Consider the following 23,455-nt stretch of genomic DNA (forward strand, 5'->3'; position numbering starts at 1 on the left):
AAGGAATCTTACACTAATAATATATATTAGAGTTAAATTTTATTCACATTTTTGTCTAACATAACAAATTGAAAAGTGTGTTTATACATTGATGAAAATTGCCGTTACGTCACTGACATCTTTTTATTTTCCAGATTGTGTGTGCTGTTATTGCTGGTTGCTTACATTACAGTCTTTTAGCCGCCTTTTCATGGATGCTAATTGTGTCTACAGACGTGTACATGAAGATCAGACACCCGTTTGTTAACCACGAACGACGCTTTTTATTTAGTCGTTATCTTGGCTGGATAGTGCCTAGTATAATCGTAGGAGTGACGGCTGGATGTACAAGGGACAACTACGTTTCCGATGAAGTGTAAGATATATTTATATTATAATGTATAGTATAGGTAGTATGAAACTTGTAAGGACGAATTTTAAGTTATACATCAAAACAAGTAGTTACATACATCCGTTTTTTCCAAAGGTGCTGGTTAAATATGGGCATAGCAATCTGAACATTTATTATACCAATGCTTACTACACTTTTGGTAAGTAGAGTGGCAATTTAGTGCTAGAAAAATACGATAATTCTCTTTTCTATTCCGCTGGTCCACAATTGATAACATAACTTTGTTATTTGGTGTTGTTGTTTGGTGTGCCTGATGCCGATGGAAAGATTAGTTTAAAATAATTTATTTTTATTTTTAAAGTTTGATTAATAAAAATATAACTTATTTGGAAGCTACACTTTTGAAACAGTGGCACAATTCTTGAATGAAGGTGCGTCCAGAGTAAGTAAAATAAAAGTAAAAAGAAAAAAATGATTTAATAATAGGCCTATTTACAAGGAAATGATGTACAAGATAATATATAATAAAAGCAATACAGGATTTAAAAGACAAAGAACTCATTGTTGATTCCCCTTCTCTTATTCCATGGCCGTTTTGGTGAAACCTTTACAAAAATCAAATGCAACTTCAATATTTGTAGGAACATCAAGTACAGGTGAACCGAGAACATACATTAATTTTATTTGCTATTTGTATATTTATTTGATACGTAGATAGGTAATGGTAATAGTAGGTAATTAAACAATATACAAATTATCAGAATTAGACTGCTGATGTAATTAAGCGAAAAGTATCCTGAGGTTTTATTTAGTGTGGGAAAGAATTGGAGTTACGGACACTATATGCCAGTGAGCCATATTTTTAAATGCAACAACATTAATTTAATGCACTGCCAAAACATCGTCGCCCGGCTTGCCCAATCAACATTAGACCCACAGCTTATAATACCTGTATATATATATACCTTTTTTTCCAGATCATCTTCCTACAAACTGTGGTCATTGTGTATATAGCTTTCAAGAAAACTCGACTTCCACAACAATCTAAAGGCGATAAGACGTCATACACAAGAATTAGGTAAATCGAATAAATATGACGTGATAAGACGATGATATAATATATAATATATATATGATATAATATAATTTCATAGATGATATTATCATCTATGAAATTTTCCGATTTATCAGCAAATAATTATTGTTCGGGAATATAATCTATATACATTATTACATGTTACCATCATCTTATGTAGACATTTCCCAAGTCTGCATATTGTCTTTTTCATGTTAGTCCATCAGTCGGCGTTTCGCTTTTTGTCTAAAAAATTATGAGCTCAAGTTGTATATGTATGCAACGCCATATGTGCCAATATATTTATCTTTTTACTATTTTTTTACGCTCTAGAACCTAGACTATGCTGTCATTCGACTAAGTTATGTCGAGAATTAAAAGAGTCTGAATCTGCATAATTATCAAAGTCATTAAAAACATTTTTAATTATCTAGTATTGTTGCTATTTGCATGTGTATTTCGTTAGCATCCATAAAAAAAACTACCTCGTTAAAAACAATATATATATATATATTATACAAAAGAAACACAAGTACTAGGCCTAAGCGAATATTTTACTGCCAGAGAATCATACTTAGTCATTATTTGCCTTTATTCTTCGCAGGTGAGGTGAACCTACCTAGGCAGGCTTATTTACATACTGTGGAAGGTCTAGCTAGCCGACCCAGCAGCTTTTCTACTGGTTGTTGGCTAAACTAAATATAACAGATATCGGTGAAATATAAGATTTCACATCCCATTGAGAATGATATTTAGCTTGCGCTTTGGGAAATGTATTTATATTCACGTATTTATGTTTCACCTCTAAGCAGGCAATCTGTATAGTGATTTATTTTGCTTATTTTAAGGTCCTTGGTTTACGGTTTGGTTTTGCTTACTCCGGTGGTTGGTCTGCCATGGATTTTCGGTATCATCATCCTCTTCAGTAATTCCAAAGTCATGGAATACATATTTGTCATCATGAATTCTTTGCAAGGTTTCTTTATCTGGCTCTCTCAGTGTGTCTTCAGTAATGAGGTAACTACAAAATCTTTCACAAATAATACAGTTGGAATCTTTTGTTTACGTATACCTCCAGGACCTTTTGTTAAACACATTTTCGATGATCGAATGTACCGCGAGTTCCGACTTTTAGGAGAAAGTAGTACGTGTGCAAGGGTAGATGTTTTCTAGATGGTACTGCAGTCACAATCAGCATGTTCAACTGTTTGTTTCTTAATAGAAAAATTGGTAATAACTTTAATCATCGGTTTCTGAATAACAAAGAAAAACGAACCATAATTTGAAAAATAGTTTGAAATTTGGAGTTTTATTTCGTGTTTATATAATGGACATTTCAGAATATATTGAAAGACGTTCTATAGACCTACGGCAGCCCATATTACATAATCCATTTTTTAAAACATAACTTATATTGTAGTAGGCCTAGTAGTTTTTATTGTTTCATATACGGTATTTATTTTATTCAATTTATTGGAGAACCATTTATTCAGTTTTTTTTAACAAAAAATATATCTTTTAAAATAGAACTGCTCATAAGGTTTATCGCAAATAGCTTGATTTCGCGAAGAACGTCATTGCACAATGCATGATGGGAAGGGTTTGGTAGTAATAGCGCCACCGTTTAACAACGGATTCAACCTGTTAGTGGCGGTTTCATCGCTGTGGTTGTCAACTGAATAAAATAAAAAAATAAAAATAAATAAAAATAACAACTTTATATACTGGTGGTGGCACTATTGCTCCCAATTCCTTTTTATCATGCATCGCTCACGATATTTGCGATAAACCTTATTTAGTAATATAATTATTCCTAATTATAGGTTCAATATGACTGGAGGAAGACATCAAGCAATCGAACACACCCTGACACTACTGATAGTGTGATTACCATGACTGACACCACTCGTAATAAAATTATTATAGAAGATCTTTGAGGTCAAATTATAGGTTCAATATGATATGTAAGACATCAAGCAATCGAACACACCCTGACACTACCCTGATAGTGTGATTACCATGACTGACACCACTCGTAATAAAATCATTATAGAAGATCTTTGAGGTCAAATTATAGGTTCAATATGATGTGTAAGACATCAACCAATCGAACACACCCTGACACTACCCTGATAGTGTGATTAACATGATTGACACCACTCGTAATAAAATTATTATTGAAGATCTTTGAGGTCAAATTATAGATTCATTATGATATGTAAGACATCAAGCAATCGAACACACCCTGACACTACCCTGATAGTGTGATTACCAATCGAACACACCCTGACACTACTGATAGTATGATTAACATGACTGACACCACTCGTAATAAATTTATTATTGAAGATCTTTGAGGTCAAATTATAGGTTCATTATGATATGTAAGACATCAAACAATCGAACACACCCTTACACTACTGATACTTGATAGTGTGATTACCATGACTGACACCACTCGTAATAACATTATTATTGAAGACCTTTGAGGTCAAATTATAGGTTCATTATGATATGTAAGACATCAAGCAATCGAACACACCCTGACACTACCCTGATAGTGTGATTACCAATCGAACACACCCTGATAGTGTGATTACCATGACTGACACCACTCGTAATAAAATTATTATTGAAGATCTTTGAGGTCAAATTATAGGTTCAATATGATTTGATACCAATCGAATACACCCTAACGCTACCCTGATAGTGTGATTACCAATCGAACACACCATGACACTACTGACAGTGTGATTACCAATCGAACACTACTGACAGTGTGATTACTGACTGACCCTTTTATTTTTTTACAAAACTAGTTACTATGACCCTATAAGATGATGATAAGACCATATATGGCAATATTCTCGCATAATTATTGAATTTTAAAAAGTTGATATTTTGGTCATTTTTCGAAAAAAATCCCTGTACTATAGTGCAGGGAAATTTTCGAAAATTGGCCAAATTTCGACCCTTTTATTTTTTGACAAAACTAGTTACTATGACCCTATAAGATGATGATAAGACAATATATGGGCATATATGGCAATATTATCGCATAATTATTTAATTTTAAAAAGCTGATATTTTGGCTATGTTTCGAAAAAATCCCTGTACTATAGTACAGGGAAATTTTCGAAAATTGGCCAAATTTCGACCCTTTTATTTTTTGACAAAACTAGTTACTATGACCCTATAAGATGATGATAAAACAATATATGGGCATATATGGCAATATTATCGCATAATTATTGAATTTTAAAAAGTTGATATTTTGGCCATTTTTCGAAAAAATCACTGTACTATAGTACAGGGAAATTTTTGAAAATTGACCAAATTTCGACCCTTTTATTTTTTGACAAAACTATTTACTATGACCCTATAAGATGATGATAAGACAATATATGGGCATATATGGCAATATTATCGCATAATTATTGAATTTTAAAAAGTTGATATTTTGGCCATTTTTCGAAAAAATCACTGTACTATATAGTACAGGGAAATTTTCGAAAATTGGCCAAATTTCGACCCTTTTATTTTTTGACAAAACTAGTACTATGACCCTATAAAATGATGATAAGACAATATATGGGCATATATGGCAATATTATCGCATAATTATTGAATTTTAAAAAGTAGATATTTTGGCCATTTTTCGAAAAAATCACTGTACTATAGTACAGGGAAATTTTTGAAAATTGACCTAATTTTGACCCTTTTATTTTTTGACAAAACTAGTTACTATGACCCTATAAGATGATGATAAGACAATATATGGGCATATATGGCAATATTATCGCATAATTATTGAATTTTAAAAAGTTGATATTTTGGCCATTTTTCGAAAAAAATCCTTGTACTATAGTACAGGGAAATTTTCGGAAAATGGCCAAATTTCGACCCTTTTATTTTTTGACAAAACTAGTTACTATGACCCTATAAGATGATGATAAGACAATATATGGGCATATATGGCAATATTATCGCATAATTATTGAATTTTAAAAAGCTGATATTTTGGCTATTTTTCGAAAAAATCCCTGTACTATAGTACAGGGAAATTTTCGAAAATTGGCCAAATTTTGACCCTTTTATTTGTTGACAAAGCTAGTTACTATGACCCTATAAGATGATGATAAGACAATATATGGGCATATATGGCAATATTATCGCATAATTATTGAATTTTAAAAAGTTGATATTTTGGCCATTTTTCGAAAAAATCACTGTACTATAGTACAGGGAAATTTTTGAAAATTGACCTAATTTTGACCCTTTTATTTTTTGACAAAACTAGTTACTATGACCCTATAAGATGATGATAAGACAATATATGGGCATATATGGCAATATTATCGCATAATTATTGAATTTTATGGCAATATTATCGCATAATTATTGAATTTTAAAAAGTTGATATTTTGGCCATTTTTCGAAAAAAATCCTTGTACTATAGTACAGGGAAATTTTCGGAAAATGGCCAAATTTCGACCCTTTTATTTTTTGACAAAACTAGTTACTATGACCCTATAAGATGATGATAAGACAATATATGGGCATATATGGCAATATTATCGCATAATTATTTAATTTTAAAAAGCTGATATTTTGGCTATGTTTCGAAAAAATCCCTGTACTATAGTACAGGGAAATTTTCGAAAATTGGCCAAATTTCGACCCTTTTATTTGTTGACAAAGCTAGTTACTATGACCCTATAAGATGATGATAAGACAATATATGGGCATATATGGCAATATTATCGCATAATTATTGAATTTTAAAAAGTTGATATTTTGGCCATTTTTTGAAAAAAATCACTGTACTATATAGTACAGGGAAATTTTCGAAAATTGGCCAAATTTCGACCCTTTTATTCTTTGACAAAACTAGTTACTATGACCCTATAAGATGATGATAAGACAATATATGGGCATATATGGCAATATTATCGCATAATTATTGAATTTTAAAAAGTTGATATTTTGACCATTTTTCGAAATGATATGGTTTTAAAATCTATACATCTATACAACCACAGCGCCCTCCTTAGACCTATCGTCTTTTTTTGTTTTGGACATAAACAACAAAATAAACAACAATTAACCATTATTGTAAAAAAGATTATAATATAGTGCTACAGTAGAACAGACTATAATAAATGGCACAATATATAATAAAACCTCAGCTTAGGCTTACATGATTTTAATATCATTTTGTAAAATAAAAACTTTTTGAAATGATCAACAATCGACAGTTTTAAGGGTTAAACATTACTACTGTAAATATGGAATTAAAATCGTTGTGTTATTAACAACAATTAAAGTCAAATGAAAGCACACGATTCCTCATCTGTCCTATATGAAAGACGTATTTTCGTATATCTAAATTTGGAAATTTACATATTTTGGCCATATTTATACCACATTAAAAACGTAAATTTCAACATACAGATATATAATGGAAATTTATTGAAATTACCTGTATCGTGATTTTCTTGAATCACTTGGAAACAAATTTATAGACACGAATTGAATTGATTAGAATTTTAAATAAAAAATACAATAAAATTAACAATGAGATGAGTTGTGGTCTATATTTACAGTAAGAAATAACCTACCAACAATACTATAATACAGTAGAACTATTAAAGGGGCACCTTATATTAGGTGTTTGAGTTACCCCATCAGTGTTCCTTCGTTTTTTTAATAGGAGTGTCCCCTAATGGTGTCCTTTTGATAGAGGGGTTCTACTGTAAAAGTGTATATACATATTTAATATAGACATAATTTGCATACCTATCAAATAAATTTGTTTGCTTTTTTTTTCATTTTGGCCGGTTTAATCGTTAATTTGCAAAGTTTGGTTGTGGAACTTGTTTTTGAAATTTACATGATTTAATTTCACATAAGAACGTAAAAATGTCTGTACAATATGTGCTATGTATAGACTAGTCAGTAAAACAGTAAAAATAACAACCAGTTATATTCATATATATGTAAGAGTTGCATTCTTCCGCTATCCAATGAAATTACCATTATAATCATAAAATCGTGCAAAATCTAATGTTGAACATTGCATATAGCAGCCTAATGGTAATATACTGCCTTACTACATCATATTATTATTATTATTTTATTTATATAGCGCTTTTCCAAATGAGTGTAAAATGATCAAAGCGCTTTACATCAGCAGACCCACCAATGAATTACTTCTTAGGAAATAGATGTGTTTTGAGGGCTTTTTCAAATTGTAAAACCGTGGTTTGTTCCCTGATCACAGACGGGAGTTCGTTCCACATCACCGGTCCAAATTTTGAGAAAGTATCTGTGTTGATAAGTTTCATAGCCAAGCTTACTATAGCCGGTCCTTATGTCGAGCGCTAGCTGATACTGTTTATTGATCAGAAAACTAACATAATAAAAATTAAAATATAACCTTTAAAAACCCGTAATTTTTAGCGTAGCAGCATATTACATTAACGAATGTCAAACTCATTGTGGATAAAACACAGTTGTGAGGCCTCACCACAAAATGGGACTCGTAATTGTGTGATATGAATAGGGTGTAAACTGCAATTCAACTTTTCATTGTACAGCCTAGCTGCTAGGCTTATTTTGAATATTCTCACAATTTACACTAATTTACTGCTATTTCGAAATTTTAAATATTAATATCCAACAATTATCGATCGATGAGTCTCATTTTATTTTTAAACCTCACAAATGTATTTTTCATCAATTTCTCTTTAAAATCTGACCAAAATATCATGCAATTACAAGTTTGTAAATGATTATACTGTATGAACCCACAGTACGCCTTAACTGTACAATTCTTAACTAAAAGCTTAAAACAAATTTATATATATTTATTTATAAACATAAAATACAAATATTACAAACACATGATAATATTTTGTCTAATTTCTACATATAGCCATGTTTACAAATTTTTTTTTTTTTTCTATTGGAGTTAAGTTCATGCTCATCAGAGTTACATCGCTGTTTAGCTTGTTCGGCAAAAAACACAGCAGTTAAACATTTGATACAACACCGATTGGAATCGCTCGTCTAATGAGACATTCTGAAACCTATCAGAGTTTAAGTTGCATCGGATGTAACTCTGAAATCTATCAGTGTTTTATCAGAGGCATAGAACAACAGTAAAACGTTAGTGCATGTAAACACAGCATATATTACATTCTTCTGCTATCTACCTTCTTAATGGTAAAATTTCAAAACAATTTACACAACATAAATAAATAAAGAGATGATTGATATGGATATATATACAATGACATGTTCTCCTCTAGCTGGCAATATATAAATACTAAAACTTTTCATTAACATAAATGATACTTTTTCATAAAATGTTATAACACTAATTGTATAATAATTATTGTCAAAGTAAACAAAATTGTAATTAATCTGTTCATATACAAATATCTCACAACTAAAATGTATACAGTAACACTATTAATAGACAACATCCATTTTGGAGCCATTATTAATCATAACAATTAAATGTTTGATGCTTAAATCAATTTTGTAAAATTGTAGATGCATTTCGGTGGATGTTTGGTCAATTGTTTACTTTACTCCTATGGTCTTGTGGTATGGTTATTACTTTTCATAAATTTTCACTTATTTAATTATGCATTTTGACAAAAATAATATTTTAATTTTATGCAAATAGTTTTGCAAATAAGGACAGAGATATACCAACGAGGGAGTAGAGTCTAGTAAACCAAATCTTAACATACCCTGGTAATAGTTTTTTTATACATCATAGTTTATGTAAAACCATTTATTTCTTTTCTTATTTTAGTTCTCACTGCAGAATTGAGTTGGTTTCTGGCCGATAGCGTCATCTACTAATTTTAAATTGTTTCCAACTATTTGAACATTCTTGACACAACCTACAAACATGTTCCTGTATTCTGCCGGTGCATTTGCTGATAAAGAATCAACACCACCTGTTTTATAAGAAAGTAAAAATGTTAACATGGTTTTTAAAAATAGTGTTATTCATTTATATACACATTAGTAATATAAACAAAAATTTATTTATATCATCATATCAAATACAAAACTAGAAGGGCACTCAGAGAGCACAAACCTCTGTCTAGGCATATTAAAATCTTATTACACTATAAATTAGATACTGATTTTCTGCATTGCAATAACTTTTTTTTTAATTTTCCTTGTAAATGTCTTTCCTTGTGTATTGTATGTGTATTTCTGTAAATTTTTTATATTTTCTGTAAACACCATGTAATTCAGCAGTTGGTTGTAATTGGTTTAAGTTGTTGTTAATAAATTTACATAAAAAATTGAAATTGTATGAAAGATGTTTAGAGAGAAGCATTTCAGAATTTACAACATATAGTACATTATTAAGCATAAAAGTATGAACTAACTTTATTCCAATGAATGTGTAACCTCTTAAGATCTGTCTACACTATCAAACTTTATGTGACAAAAAAATGTGACATGCGCAAATATGGACATGATCACACATTTTTGTCAAACTTGTTTGATCGTTTAGACAGAGCTTTATACTTTAAATTACAAACCTAATATTAATAGTCCATTTGTATCAAGTTGAGTTGAGGCTGCTTTTGACGTATCAAGAATGGGTTCATCCTCATCTACTTGCAGACTACCTTCCCTCAGATTTCTACATATAAAAATAATAATTATCAATCAATGACTCATAGTACTGTATGTACCGGCATTGCAAAGTTATGGTCTGACCACCATCTCAAGTTTCGCCCATATGTTACTGAGGAGTTCTCATTGATGACAATGGAGGGACAAATGAGCTAAGTTCTCAAAGTCCTACGGTTCAAGGTATATTCAAGGTATACACTTTAATACACTAAAAGATTTTGTGAAATGAAACCCAACTCTTCCAATGATGTTCAAATATTTTAACAGAACATTTTAACTCATGGAATGTTCAATTTGCACAATTTTGCACAATTAAGCCAATAGGATATGTCAATTTAAGATCCCCCATCATTTAGTCAGCCACACATTATGTCTGCACCGTAAAAGTCTGAGAAAAAAAATCTTTCATTGCAAATTAGAGTTTTTTCATTGAATGAGTATACATAATAATAAATAAACGTGGCCTTGAAAAATATTTCGGGAAATTTTGTTAATATTCGGGAGATCGGATGAAAATTTGCAAGGTTCCTGAAGAAATCTGGAAGGTTGGAATGTCCGAGTATTATTACTAATTATTATTATCAATACTTGCCTCATAGCATATATTCTATGCCATTGTCCGTCGTTAATCGGAATGTTGGATTTGATGCGCAGCGTGCCTGATCCAAGATTGTAGGCAAATTCTGGAAGTCCATTGATAATAGCTATGGCAAGGAAGTCTCCACTTTTTCCGTTATCTTGTCCATTCCATAAAATGACACCAGATTTGTTGACAGTCCTTACATCCAATTCAATCTGACTGGATCTGGCTGCTTTCACGCTTTTAAAATAAAATTAGTGATAGTTAATTATTTGAATAATTTACTTTTAAACTACTAATCTAATGTTTTGTGTCTCTACTTTGCAACCCTTTTGAAGTTCTGTAGAACCTCTATTAGGAGGACATCTTCAATAAAGTGATTTATTTATATACAGTAGAGATTGGTGAATACTGTATTTATCCATAATGAAAGGAATTATAATGTAAATTTAATTAATTAGAAATTGGGCTATGAAAGTTACTTTACTTTGATTGTATACTATTGTTTAAATGCTTTATGTCCCTCATGCAACTATGTTTTTTCAAGATAAACCCAACAAGCATCCTAACACTTGCATTGTTAAAATTTAATTTAAAAAACACACAAAAAAAACCTTTACCATTCCCTGAAATTAAGAAAATAAATGGAAAAAACATGCTAAAATTTCAAAAAGAAGGTTTAGAAAAACCAATAGTAATTCATTCAGATTGAATAAATAAAAATAGCAACTCTTTTAAAAAAACATGTATACATCGATAATGTATGGTGATGATTATCTTTTTTATAAAAGAAAATAAATAACAATTTCAATGAAAATGTGATTTATCCATGCCATGCCAAGTAAAAAGTAAAGTTGAATTATCAATAAAAATGCAAAAAATAAAGCCTTAGCTATGAAGCAGAAAATTGAAAAAAAAAAGCAATCTTGAAAAAAGTTTGTTTAGCATAAAGGTTATTCACAAAACAGTTTTCAACAGGAATTGGAAAGAAGTGTTGAATTGGCACAACGAAAATTTAACATAGTGTTGTTGTAATATGTATTTATTGTTTAAAGATGATATCATATAATCTCTGATAGATATTTTATTTCTTATATTGTAGTTTTCCAACACTGCCAACAATCAAACAATTTATTTGAAATCGTCTACGTAATAAATCTAAAAGAAAAAATAGATTTCCAACTCTCTAAAAGTTTGGCACATAATAGTAGTTTTATTACGTTATTAGTTTAATCTAATTGTTAATAGAATGGAGAAAACATGCAGGCATGCAAAGGTTAAAGGTCATGCAACTATAACTGTTGAACAAATTGTAAGTTTTAATACCGAAGAGATGCAACCGTTTCGTCGCCACTGTGAATAGAAAATGATGACATGGTGTAAAGATGAAGTAAAGTGGCAAGCAAAATCACACCAATGACAAAATTGATTAAACTATTATCTAAAATATATTACTGTCACATCAAACATTAAGTAGTGCAGTAGTTATGAAATTTTAAATGAGTGAACGGTATAAATAGAAGAGTTGTAGCTTAGATGGCTACCAATCCCAAGGTATTGTGATCAAAATCTTAATATCAAAACAAAACTCAGTTCATGCATTGTAACCTTCCATTGCAAGCATAAGAATACATATTAATGTTTTTCGTATTATAAGTATATTTTATACAAAACAAATGTAAAAAGAATCAACCCCATTTAATTATTAAAATGGCATATTTCACAGGAAAGTGTTTTGCTTTGTAATGTTTCTGTCAAAGTCAAATAAATCAAAGTAAACTAAAACTAAATGTATAATAATCTAATTTAAATACAGTACTACATCTTTCATTTCTATTCTATAAATAAAAATAAAAATATTAATATAATCATAAACTATTTTTACTACCTACAACAGTCTTAAACTCAGAAAGAGGCTATATTCGTTAACAATGTTTAAAAGCTAATTTTCCTTTTTAAAAATGTATAAAGATACATTTTAAAAATTGGAATTTTTTCAAGTCTGTCCAAGGGTTTTGGTAAAGATAAATCCATACATCGATCCTTTATAACTGTCGAAAACTAATTATATGTATTTATTCCTAAATTACTATTCTTTATGTAATTTGATTACTTATGATGTGTGATAAATTATGTATGGCTTGCCTATATGCTGTATGAAAACATTGCTTTTAAAAAGAACATGATTTGGTGTTTTTTACATCAACTAGAGAAAATTGATATGTTCAAAGAAAGATGGAGCAGGGAGTTGTAAAATATTTTACAACTCCCTGGAAATAGTTAAAGCTAAATTTGGAAAATCCACACATGATATTGATGAAGGTGTAGCAAAGAAGTTGGTTGTATTTTATTTGTTTGTTTTTCTTTTTACCGTATGGGGCTCCAATAAGTTGCTGAATATTTCATTGCACTATTATCATATATGTTTTTAGTGCGTCTGTAACTAAAATAAAATCAGGAATCTTATCTACTACAATCTAGTATTATATGAGTATAGTTAATTTAACACAACACTTATACTGATTAGGCTACAACAACAACATAATCATACAACTTGTAATTGTAAATGTTTATCTGTTTTGTAGTAACAAGAGAATTTTACAATTTCTTTAAAAATAATATTGAAAGAAAACTTGCAAGGACCTGTTAAGGCACTATCAGTTTCTTTCAAGATAGGATTGTAAAAAAGACATCTTCAAATCCATCAGACAATTACAAACCAATTATATTATTATCCAAATAATACTTTCTATTTCAAAGCTAGTATCAAACTAGTATTAGTAAAAGATATACTAAAAGTCAAATTATTTAAATTTATATTAATTATACATAAAAGTTCTGCAACTGGGTTAGTAAAACATACTGTAATTTTACTTATGTTAAGATATATCAGAATGATTATTATTTCTGCATTTTATTTCAGTTGGCTATTTTAATAAAGTATCATTTGTGACTGTCTGCTCACCTCTGCCCTACATTACATTACAAGAATTTACTCGTAAACACAATCTGTTTTGTTTATTGCAAAACCGCTTAATTGTTCAGGTCTTAAAAGAGCAGTCTTGGAATATTTTATCTGACTACTCATCAAGATGTTTCATTTTCTTACCTTATTTTACCCCCAGATGGGTATGCTAGGGTGGTATTTCCATCAAGACCTATGATATTATTTGATGGTGTCTTGGTTGGTTCCTGTGTTGTTTGAACATCTGATACCATGCCTGGATCTGAAATTAAAAATCATTAAAAAATATTTACATACTGTACAACACTATAGGATATCAGATTGCCCACTTAAGTTTGATATATAAAACAAACTCCAACAAAATTGAGGCAAGTCATTATTTCAAATTGTATTTATTCATATATGAAATCATATTTACATAGATGGATCGATCAATCTTCACTTCATTTATAAAGGTAAAGTTCAAGCTGTCAACCATCTTACCTATCTCAGAAGCACAACCATTTTCGGTGTCAAATTTACCGGGAGGACAAACACAGGCGTACGTAGTTATGTTTTTCATGCACATGTAACCATCCATACATGGAGAATTCTTACAAACATCATCTTGGTAGTTCGTAACTTCAACAACATTAATGGCGCCCTCTAGCAAATCATCAACCATCTCTCCTCTGACCATGAACTATGAATGTATCAAAATTAGAAAATATTTTGAAATACTTTATTTTCAATTTTTTTGAATGAAATGTATTTTAAAGTGTAACATATTTATTTAAAATAAATGTACATTTTTATAGATTTATAATCTATTTTCAGATGTAAAAGCACACAAGCTTACTTACTTTTTCAATGGCACCAGTAAGACCGGTTGTTATTCTTGCTCGTGTAGCAAACTGGAAATCTCTACTTCCACCAATAAATAGATTTCCCCCTAGATTCAACTGGGATTGAGTTCCCTTTATCATGAAAAGAAAAGTTGCTTTGTTAGAAAGTTAGTACCTTATTTATTTTATTCAATTTTCATGTACGCACTATCGAAACGGCTCTCCATGCTGCACTTCAAACATGTAAAAGTAAAACAATATAAATACATAAGATATATAAAATTAAAAAATTGTGTTTTAGTAACAAAATTGTTTGCACACAGGAGAATTAATGTTGACAATTCAATTTTATGACATTTATTTACCTTAGATTTTCCAGATACTGGTGTACCATTATCAATCACCATCATTCCATTTCTGCGATTTCGTGTCACATAAACATCATGAAATTCATTCATAGATAAAGGTGTTTCACTCCTGCAAGAAGTTTAAATTTGATTATTTGTTTTTGTGGAAGTTAGTTTTCAATATGTATTGTTACCTATATAAGGTGAACTTCATCACATAAAATCCAATTCAATTCATCCTTTATTGGTCTAATTTATATCAAAATAAAAATCAGAAAATCTTTGTTAATACACTGCAGTTTAAAATACATGAACAATGTTTAAAACAATAAAAAAAGTACAGACACTAATTAAAAGTTATAAAAATAATTTGTTAATTAAACTTGTTAGATCTGCTCAAAAAGTTGAATATGCTTATTATTTATTATTAGTTATATCCAATTTAAATTTAAAAGCTTTATTTACCTAATGTTTGCTTCTCCTCCACCAAGATCGTATCTGAATTCTAAAAATCCATTAACCATATTAAGAGAAATGAAATCTCCATTTCTATTGGTTCCTTTTTGTCCGTTGTACAGAATCATACCATCTTTTGTCTTTGTTAAGAATGAGATGTTCATACTTGTCTGGTCTGCAAGATTCTTAAGTCCTGGTCTCTCAATGTAGGATATACCAGAGAAGGCTGGGATGTACACTTCCTCTACAACTTCTTTTAACATAAAAACAATGTAATATAATATTAATTTAATAATGCAATCAATAATGTAATAATGTCAACCAGTATCAAACACATGATGCTCATGGCAAAGTGTTTGGCCATCTACAGTACTAGTGCGCACAGCACAACATACAAAGGCAACTGGCTCAGCACTCATATGGAGCTGTCCAACACTAGCTAGTTGCATTAGTGCTGCTTATGCTATGGGGTGCTTTATGCTAATGCTAATGAGCAATCATAGGTGTTGTGTCACTGAGCTCATGGTAAACACAGTGATTACAGACACCACAATAAATGGGAGTTCAAATGACAAACTTTATATCTGACAGTGGTAGATTCAAGGCCATTTACCTTCTTCGCATTTCTCTCCTTGCAAGCCAATTGGACAATCACATCGATATCCACCCTCAGGTAGAGTCACACATGTTGAACCAGATCGACACAAGTTACCTTCACAGGGATCCACAAATATATCTCCACAGAGTGGGCCTAAAAATCAAATGTATACATGTTTAGATACTGTAGTACTAAATGTACTAAAGATGTTTCAATGTTACACTATTTTATAATAAGATAAATAGATACTTTTAGAATGACAGATCTTTAAAAATTGAAAAATATATACCATAGAATCCTTCAACACATTTACACATGAAATTTTCGCCTTCTTTAATGCATGTGGCATTATTAAGACAAGGTTTAGCATCACACGGACTAACACCGCATTCACCAACACTGGCACCATACAGTGCATCATCCTTCAGTTGGTATGGCTCATCATTTATAGACAGTTTTCTGACACACCCCACAAGGCCACTTGATACTTGAAGATGATCATATGTACTGGAATAAACAAGAAGTCAATTGTGTTAAAACTTTTGACTGCTTTATGGGGCTCTTTCACAAGCTCAGATAGATTCTTGAAAAAAATCAAACAAACCCCTATTTAGAGGACAGTTTTGAAAGTTTCCCCATAATAGAGGTTTTTACTGTATTAACTTAACTTGAGAAAAACAATAGAGTAGTGTATTAGCAGTGTATCCTGATTTGTATGCTGGACATTAAACAGAAAATTCCATAACTGTTTTTCTATGGCTTTTTAAAATAAAAATTTGTTTTTTTAAATATATGAGACTGCTCTCAATTGTGAAATATTTAAAGAAAAAAAACCAAGGTGAGGTTAAAAACAGACGAGGCAAAGATGCTTTCAATATAATTATTAATATAAAATGACGAGATGTGTCGGGGGATTGAAAATTGAAAGTGTGTTGTCTGCCTCATATTGGCTACGGCCTTGAAACCCAAATTATTGTTATAATCAAATTGTACAACATACCTTTCTTGGTCTAGAGGAATTCCACCAACAAACACATCTGTTTCTAGAATTAAAAGAGATGACCCACTGCCCAACCTGTTAGAAACTTTGGCCTGATCATCAACTTGTAGGCTGCCATCACGACGTTCACGCATGGCGACGACTGTATGCCACTCATTCACAGACACCGACTCCGAGCTTCGAAGGACCAAGAGATTATCAAATCCAACATCAAAGCTGATGAAAGAAACAGTTACATGTTAAATTGGTTGAAAAATGGAGTTTTTAAATAGTTAGTTCAGGGGGACACCAATGTTAAAGATGTATTGTCCCCCAAAATCATGAAAAATAAAGATTTTTAAAGTCGGACTTTGAATAGGCCATTTTGCAGTTTTAATGAAGTTGTTCACTTCCATAAGAAAAAAAACGGGGGAAAAAAATTATTTCACCTATAAAAAGACAAAATAAACAGTTAAATTACCCAAAAACTCATTGTCTTCCAGACAATTTGACCATTTTTTGCTTTAAATTACATTTTTCTCAGGTAATTAAATTTTTTTCAGACCCAATTTTTTGTGAGAGTGAATAACTATTATGTGACATTAAAATAACATATTCAACAAAATATTTTTTTAGGGGGACAATATATCTTTAAAGAAACACTTTCCCATAAAACGAGAAAGAAATGTTTTAAGTCAATCAATTAGTATCTCTATCAAATTGATATCTTCAAAATTCATAATTATGCAGAAAATAGAAGAAATGAAAGAAGTACAGTGTATGGGAATTGTAGTGTGGTGTGGAATCTTCACAAGCCAGTAAAGATTTTGAATGGCTAAGATTCTACAGTAAGCAGTCATTAAAACAAATTCACATTAGTTTTTGTTAAACTGATTCTTTCTTTTATCTCAAGCCCCTTTCTTCAATTTCTTGTTAGATATTAGACTTTCCCAAGTCTCTAGTTATTGATTATTTATTAGGTTATATGCATGATATGCATATAACCTCTTGATTCTGTCAGGATCTTTATTTATTTATTCTTTCCTTAGCACTATTTTGTCCGTGAATTATCTTGATATCAATTTCATCTAGCTAAGTCAATTTTTCAGAGTATATTCCTTATGGCCAGGAATCGATGTGGTTATGTTTTCACGGTGCGCAATCAAACATTACGCGGTCTACGCGCGATTTAATGAAATCACGTTTGTAATCATATCTTCACAAGCATGAATCATTTTTAAATAAAAGTTGGTACTCATAAATTTCAGGTCATATTTCATCATATGGCAATATAATTACGTGCGTAACGCATATAACGCATGCGTACGCGCGCTTAAAATGTTCAAAATTGTCAGAATTTATTTTCGATGAAATTAGAGTACGTTTCAGGCAATTTTAAGCGTTTAAAAAATTACTATGAGTGCGCAGATTTTTGCACGCGCACTGCGCGTCAAACGTTAATGCGCACATTTTTTGTCCGATTACTGTTGTATAACCTTTCTTTAATAATATCATCATATTTTATTCACTTTTCAACGCGAAACAGCGTTATACGAGAACGTCTAAAGTGACAGGCTACGCACGTGTAAGTTAACAAAATGGTGAAAATATGCTAAATTTTAAAATTAATATATATCGTTAGAATGCTCGGGAACACCTATTTTTTATTTCATTTTCTTGAAGTGTATGTATCATATGTATGATTTATTATGAAATTAGGAGAAAAAAAGTTGATTAAGTCATCATTAATGGCATATTAAATTAAAAAAAATTAATTATGACAATCAATCAAATTATAACATTTTCTTGGGCCGAAATAACAAACTTAACATTAACTTTCTTCCTTAAGAAGTTCATATATTAAAGTTAAAAGTATATAGTTTGACGGTGCATCATTTTTTAAAATTGTTAAAGATGTCATCATAGTAAAACATTATAATTTATTGCGGTATGTAATAATCTATCTGCACCAAAGTGGTTACTGCATAGTAAATACACGGATAAATCTTTCCATAACTTTAGTCAGTTGTGTATGGCTCGGTGGTCTTTGCTCGTGTCTATAGCATTCAAGGTACCGAGTTCGAGTCTCACCTTGGGAAACGAAACGAAATAAGATTTCTTTTTATTATCCATATTGTTTGTTCAATTGTATTTCTTAGTGTATAGATTATACAAATGATTTATAATGAAATCTAAATAAAAAGACAAATGTGGTTTATGACATTATATACGCAGAAGGATCTTTGATCGGATTATGATACCGGCTATTGTATTTGCGTTAGCAAGATCCTATAATATATTATAAATAACTAACGATTCTGAGAAAATCAATCAATCAATATATCTTAAATCAATCAATTATCTTTATTTAGATCAATGCATATAACCTATAATTCGTCATAGTGACGAATTAAATCTAGTTTTTTTTTTTTGTTAGTATTTATTTATTATGGTAACCACCATCGGCAGTAGTTTTATTTTTTTATAGGTATGACACACCATCTGTGCCAAAATGATTTTTTCCCTTGAATATTAGTTGAATCACAGTCTATAAATAGACTAGTTGGATATTAGTACTAGTAGAACAAATTATTCAATTTTTGCATTAGTACATAATTATTTCTATTGTGACTATTCTTATATTGTATATAGATAGACTGCATGCTCATTTTATTAAGAGGACTTTAATAATGAACATTAGGGGTTGGGAATGGTACTTTCTATAGTTGGATATATTGATTACTTTTTTAAACTTTTAAATTTATTATTGTTATACATGCATTTAGATCCAGTAAATTTAATCTGAAAACATGCTAGGCAAGTTTATCAAGATGCTCGGCTGTCAAAAATTTGTTAGCAGTTTGCAATTGGACTATTAGCGGTTACAAATAGCATATTAGGAAGGAAAAATAGACTATTAGAAATGAAAAGCATGAAGAAAACAGATACATAAACATGTACAAAAAAAACAGAATTAACACATATAAATGAACATCCCAAATATACCATAAGTTGCTAGGCCAACAAATATAACATGAATGAATAAGTTGCACACTAAACCTCCATTCATATAATAATATTCAATCATAGATTAACAATATAAAAATAATGTATATTATTTAGTCATACTATACTATGAATACCGTTGGTCGCTATAACATAATCACTGTTAGGTATTTATAAATAAACATTAGTTAACAACAATAAAACAAAAAATGTTATTAATGTCTTATTATGTTGCCTGCAAAAACAATCTGCTGCCAAAATGATAGTAGCTAGGAATAATGATCATAGTGCATAAATGAACAAAGGTAAAACTAAAAATGAAAAATGCACTGTTTGTAATGAACTTCTACTATGTAGAGTATGAAAATATAAAGTGTATAAGGTTCCATAGGATGATAACAGTGTTTTATATGTAATCAAGAACAACATTAGACTATACCATATTAATTTTGCTAGGATATCTGTCAAAAAATGTCATGGGCTATTGGGCTATCAGGCCAATACTACAGTACATTAGCGCAAATAGGCTATTGTATGCATGGAGCATAGTAATGGTAGTGGACGGATGGTATCTGGTTGGGAGATATGCATGTGAATGGAAAATTGAATGAACGGAAGGAAGGACTCACAGTTAAGGTTATAATGAGACTGGTATTAAATTTGAAGTCTTTTTAAACGTACTGTAAAAGAGATCCAACAAGAAAGGAAAGTCCAAAAAGTTTGTTTAGAATAAACACAATAAGGTACAGTGGGTATCTAGCTGGGATGTATGAATGTAACTGCAAATTTAAACGGAGGAAGAAAGGGGTTTACTAGTTAAGGGTATAATTAGGCTATTCAAAGCCTTTTTTTTGACAAGACATAAAAACATTTTTAAGAGATCCAACAAGAAAAGCAAGTCCCAAAAGTTGCAGTTTGTTTAGAAGTAAAGTAGATTCTCCCATAACTAACTAGCAACCAAAGAAATTGTAAGCGAACCAAAGTAAATGAATACAAAATATAATTAATATTAATAATAAAGGTATTATATATGGTAGAGTTAGAAGATTGCTGGATATGAATACTGGCAAATAAATCAAACATGTATTGTTAGCATAAATGAATTGCTTAAGAGGCGTAACCATGGAAGAATTTCTGAACATAAAACCATGGTAAAAACTAATGAAGACGCACTCGTTATTGTTGTCTGTGGTTGGCATGGCGATTGTTGTCCTAGCGATACCATCATCTTTACCTTGCCACCTGAGGATGTAACACCTGATATGTTAATGTCATGCTTGAAAAACGTTACACTTTTTTACATAATTACTGTATTTGATCTAGTATTGAAAGTCTGACTGTACACAGAAAAGCAGTGACAATTTTTATTTATGAAAAAAAATATTACTATAGAAATGAAATAGTATAAATAAAAAAGCACAAGCAAAAAATTTAAAAATATGTTAAACAAACCTGAACTCTACAAAACCGTCAACAATTTCTATTGAAATAAACTCATCTCCATCAGATGAAGACGAGTAGAAGAGGATGCCTGTATCAGATTCTGGATAGAATTCAACTTCAATTTCTGTTGAGCTTGCCGTTCGTCGTCTCTTCTCAAAGGCAATGTATGAATGACCAGAGAATGAAGGAGTGGTGTATTCACTTTCTAAAAAATAAAATTGTAACAAAATATTTCTGATCACTTTTCCTTAAAAAGAAAAAAGCTTTGTAAAAACTACCCTGCCCCTTAAATGCCCAATTAAGTATTGAAAATGAAAAAACATTCAATTATTTTGTTTCTTTTTATTCTATTTTTTTATTTAACTGTTATTGCCAGAAAAAAACCAATATTACATTTACATTCTCTTTTCAGTGTTGAATTATTAAACCTAAGAATTCCTTACCTTCTTCACATACAGGACCATTTCTACCAAGAGGACACAAGCATATAAATCCAGGGTCTTCCATTCGGTTGATACAGGAACCTCCATGTTGACACATCACAGAGTCACATGCTGGCGGTGGTGGTTCAGGTGTTGTCCCTAAAATGAATCAGTAAAGTGAATTGAGTTAACAGTTACTTAAGCTCTGTCCATACTATCAAACATTATGTGACAAATGTGACGTTCCCATATAATGATGATGTCATATCGCTACCATGTTTGGGCACAGTTTTTTGTCAAACATTTTCAGAGCTTAAAATGTTCATTATATAATATGTTTGTCAATTGAAAATAATAAATTTCAGTTCACTTCCAATTGCACATTTGCTGAACATATGAATTAACTATATAGAAAAATCTATTTAAATAATGTTTTAAAAATGAATAAGATTATTACTTACCAACCAGCGGACAGTCCATTCCGTCAGGACCATCAGATGGCGTAATACCATCCTCACAGCAGCCAAACTTAGTCATCTCACATCCTGATCCAGTGTACAATGGCATTACTGTGGTTCCAACAATATTCGTCATGAGTACTGGTGTGGTACCACCTTGCTCAAGATCTTCACCTAATGCAAAAAACCAATGACGTAACATTAAAAATAAGCTAAATATGGTGTCATGGTGTCCGTAAGAAGAAGTTATAATGTACACTACTTTTTTACACATTTTAACAAACAGAAGTGCCCTCGAAGATAGTTGAGGGTACATGTTTAGGAAAATCACCAACTAGAAAACACCAAATCTAATCATTCAGAAACTACCTCTTTTATTGTATAGAAACTGCAACTTTACCTGTTCCTGAACCCATTTCTGTAGAGAGATCTTCATCATCAGAAGGCATAGTAGTAACTGGAATATTCTTTGTGACTCTGACATTGGACATTTCAGTGGCAATAACTTTTTCTGTAACTATTTCTGTCTTTTCAGTCACTTCTCTTTCTATTGTTTCAGTGACATCTTTTTCTAAAGTCTCAGTGACATCTTTTCCTATTGTCTCAGTGACATCTTTTTCTACTGTCTCAGTAACATCTTTTTCTACTATCTCTGTGGACATTTTAGTGGGTTCCATGCCTGATCCAGTAGTCTGCTGTTGAAGTCTTTCTGAAGAGGTTGGTATGGTTCCCATGTCTACACGTTCAGTAACAACTTCAGTAGCTAAAAGTGTTGTCTGGATCAGAGATTCTGGAGTGACGTCTAGTTTTGATTCTTCAGTGGCTTTCGGTGTCTTACCAGAAACCATTTTGTCTGTTTTATCAATGTCAATGGTTACCGTTTCATATAAAGTACTTGTTTCCATTACAATCATGTTTGATGTGAAAAACTGATCAGTCTTTGATGGTTGGCCATCAGTTTCCATCTTTGGTTCGCCAGTGACTTCCTTTGGATACTCTGTTACCAATTCAGTTCTGTAAGTAACTCCTTCAATGATTGTTGTTGCCATTTCATCAGGCTCCAATGTGGACATATCAGCAGTAAGAAGTTTTCCTGGCTGTGTTTGCATTGGTGTTGTTGACATACCCTCTGGGGCCATCGTGACATCTGCTGGCACCATGGTGATATCTTCTGGTGCCATGGTGACAATTTCTGACTTTGTGGTGACTGCATCTGGTGATTCAGAGCTTACCTCTGGTGTTTCGGTGACAATATCTGGGCGTCTTGTTGGCTCCGCTATAGAAAGAAGAATAATTCA

General features: G+C 31.0%; 2 protein-coding genes across 8 annotated transcripts in view; one reads left to right on the forward strand and one right to left on the reverse strand.

Moving 5' to 3' along the window:
• The first annotated feature begins 509 nt into the window (after positions 1 to 509).
• Positions 510 to 3,770, forward strand: LOC144858962 (adhesion G protein-coupled receptor L4-like). The gene is made up of 4 exons (XM_078715125.1): positions 510 to 530; positions 1,309 to 1,409; positions 2,255 to 2,423; positions 3,230 to 3,770. Exons 1-4 carry the CDS (start codon positions 513 to 515, stop codon positions 3,341 to 3,343), a joined length of 402 nt encoding a protein of 133 aa, XP_078571251.1. The 5' UTR covers positions 510 to 512; the 3' UTR covers positions 3,344 to 3,770.
• Positions 3,771 to 6,516: 2,746 nt separating this feature from the next.
• The window catches only part of LOC144858966 (agrin-like), a 78,044-nt gene continuing 61,105 nt past the window's right edge, over positions 6,517 to 23,455 (reverse strand). For 5 of the 7 annotated variants that reach the window (XM_078715135.1, XM_078715134.1, XM_078715133.1 and 2 more), the window contains 17 exons: positions 22,558 to 23,433; positions 22,161 to 22,331; positions 21,721 to 21,858; positions 21,287 to 21,482; positions 21,008 to 21,076; positions 16,850 to 17,065; positions 16,139 to 16,356; positions 15,865 to 16,002; positions 15,261 to 15,504; positions 14,814 to 14,925; positions 14,467 to 14,580; positions 14,108 to 14,306; positions 13,769 to 13,886; positions 11,986 to 12,012; positions 10,672 to 10,899; positions 9,983 to 10,086; positions 6,517 to 9,382 (listed from right to left, as the gene is read on the reverse strand). In XM_078715135.1, the coding sequence (XP_078571261.1) occupies positions 9,231 to 9,382; positions 9,983 to 10,086; positions 10,672 to 10,899; positions 11,986 to 12,012; positions 13,769 to 13,886; positions 14,108 to 14,306; positions 14,467 to 14,580; positions 14,814 to 14,925; positions 15,261 to 15,504; positions 15,865 to 16,002; positions 16,139 to 16,356; positions 16,850 to 17,065; positions 21,008 to 21,076; positions 21,287 to 21,482; positions 21,721 to 21,858; positions 22,161 to 22,331; positions 22,558 to 23,433 (3,320 nt within the window). In that variant the 3' untranslated portion in view covers positions 6,517 to 9,230. The remainder of the gene's footprint in view (positions 9,383 to 9,982; positions 10,087 to 10,671; positions 10,900 to 11,985; positions 12,013 to 13,768; positions 13,887 to 14,107; positions 14,307 to 14,466; positions 14,581 to 14,813; positions 14,926 to 15,260; positions 15,505 to 15,864; positions 16,003 to 16,138; positions 16,357 to 16,849; positions 17,066 to 21,007; positions 21,077 to 21,286; positions 21,483 to 21,720; positions 21,859 to 22,160; positions 22,332 to 22,557; positions 23,434 to 23,455) is intronic. The other 2 variants (XM_078715136.1, XM_078715132.1) reach the window with 2 other exon arrangements.

The sequence above is a fragment of the Antedon bifida genome, chromosome 2 (assembly GCF_963402885.1).
Source record: "Antedon bifida chromosome 2, ecAntBifi1.1, whole genome shotgun sequence".
Classification (NCBI taxonomy): Eukaryota; Metazoa; Echinodermata; class Crinoidea; order Comatulida; family Antedonidae; genus Antedon; species Antedon bifida.

Bases quoted from the DNA above. Each gene is read 5' to 3' on its own strand.
- LOC144858962 (XM_078715125.1), top strand. The intron at 1,410-2,254 runs GTAAATCGAATA...GCTTATTTTAAG, and splicing joins ACGTCATACACAAGAATTAG to GTCCTTGGTTTACGGTTTGG. The intron at 2,424-3,229 runs GTAACTACAAAA...TCCTAATTATAG, and splicing joins AGTGTGTCTTCAGTAATGAG to GTTCAATATGACTGGAGGAA.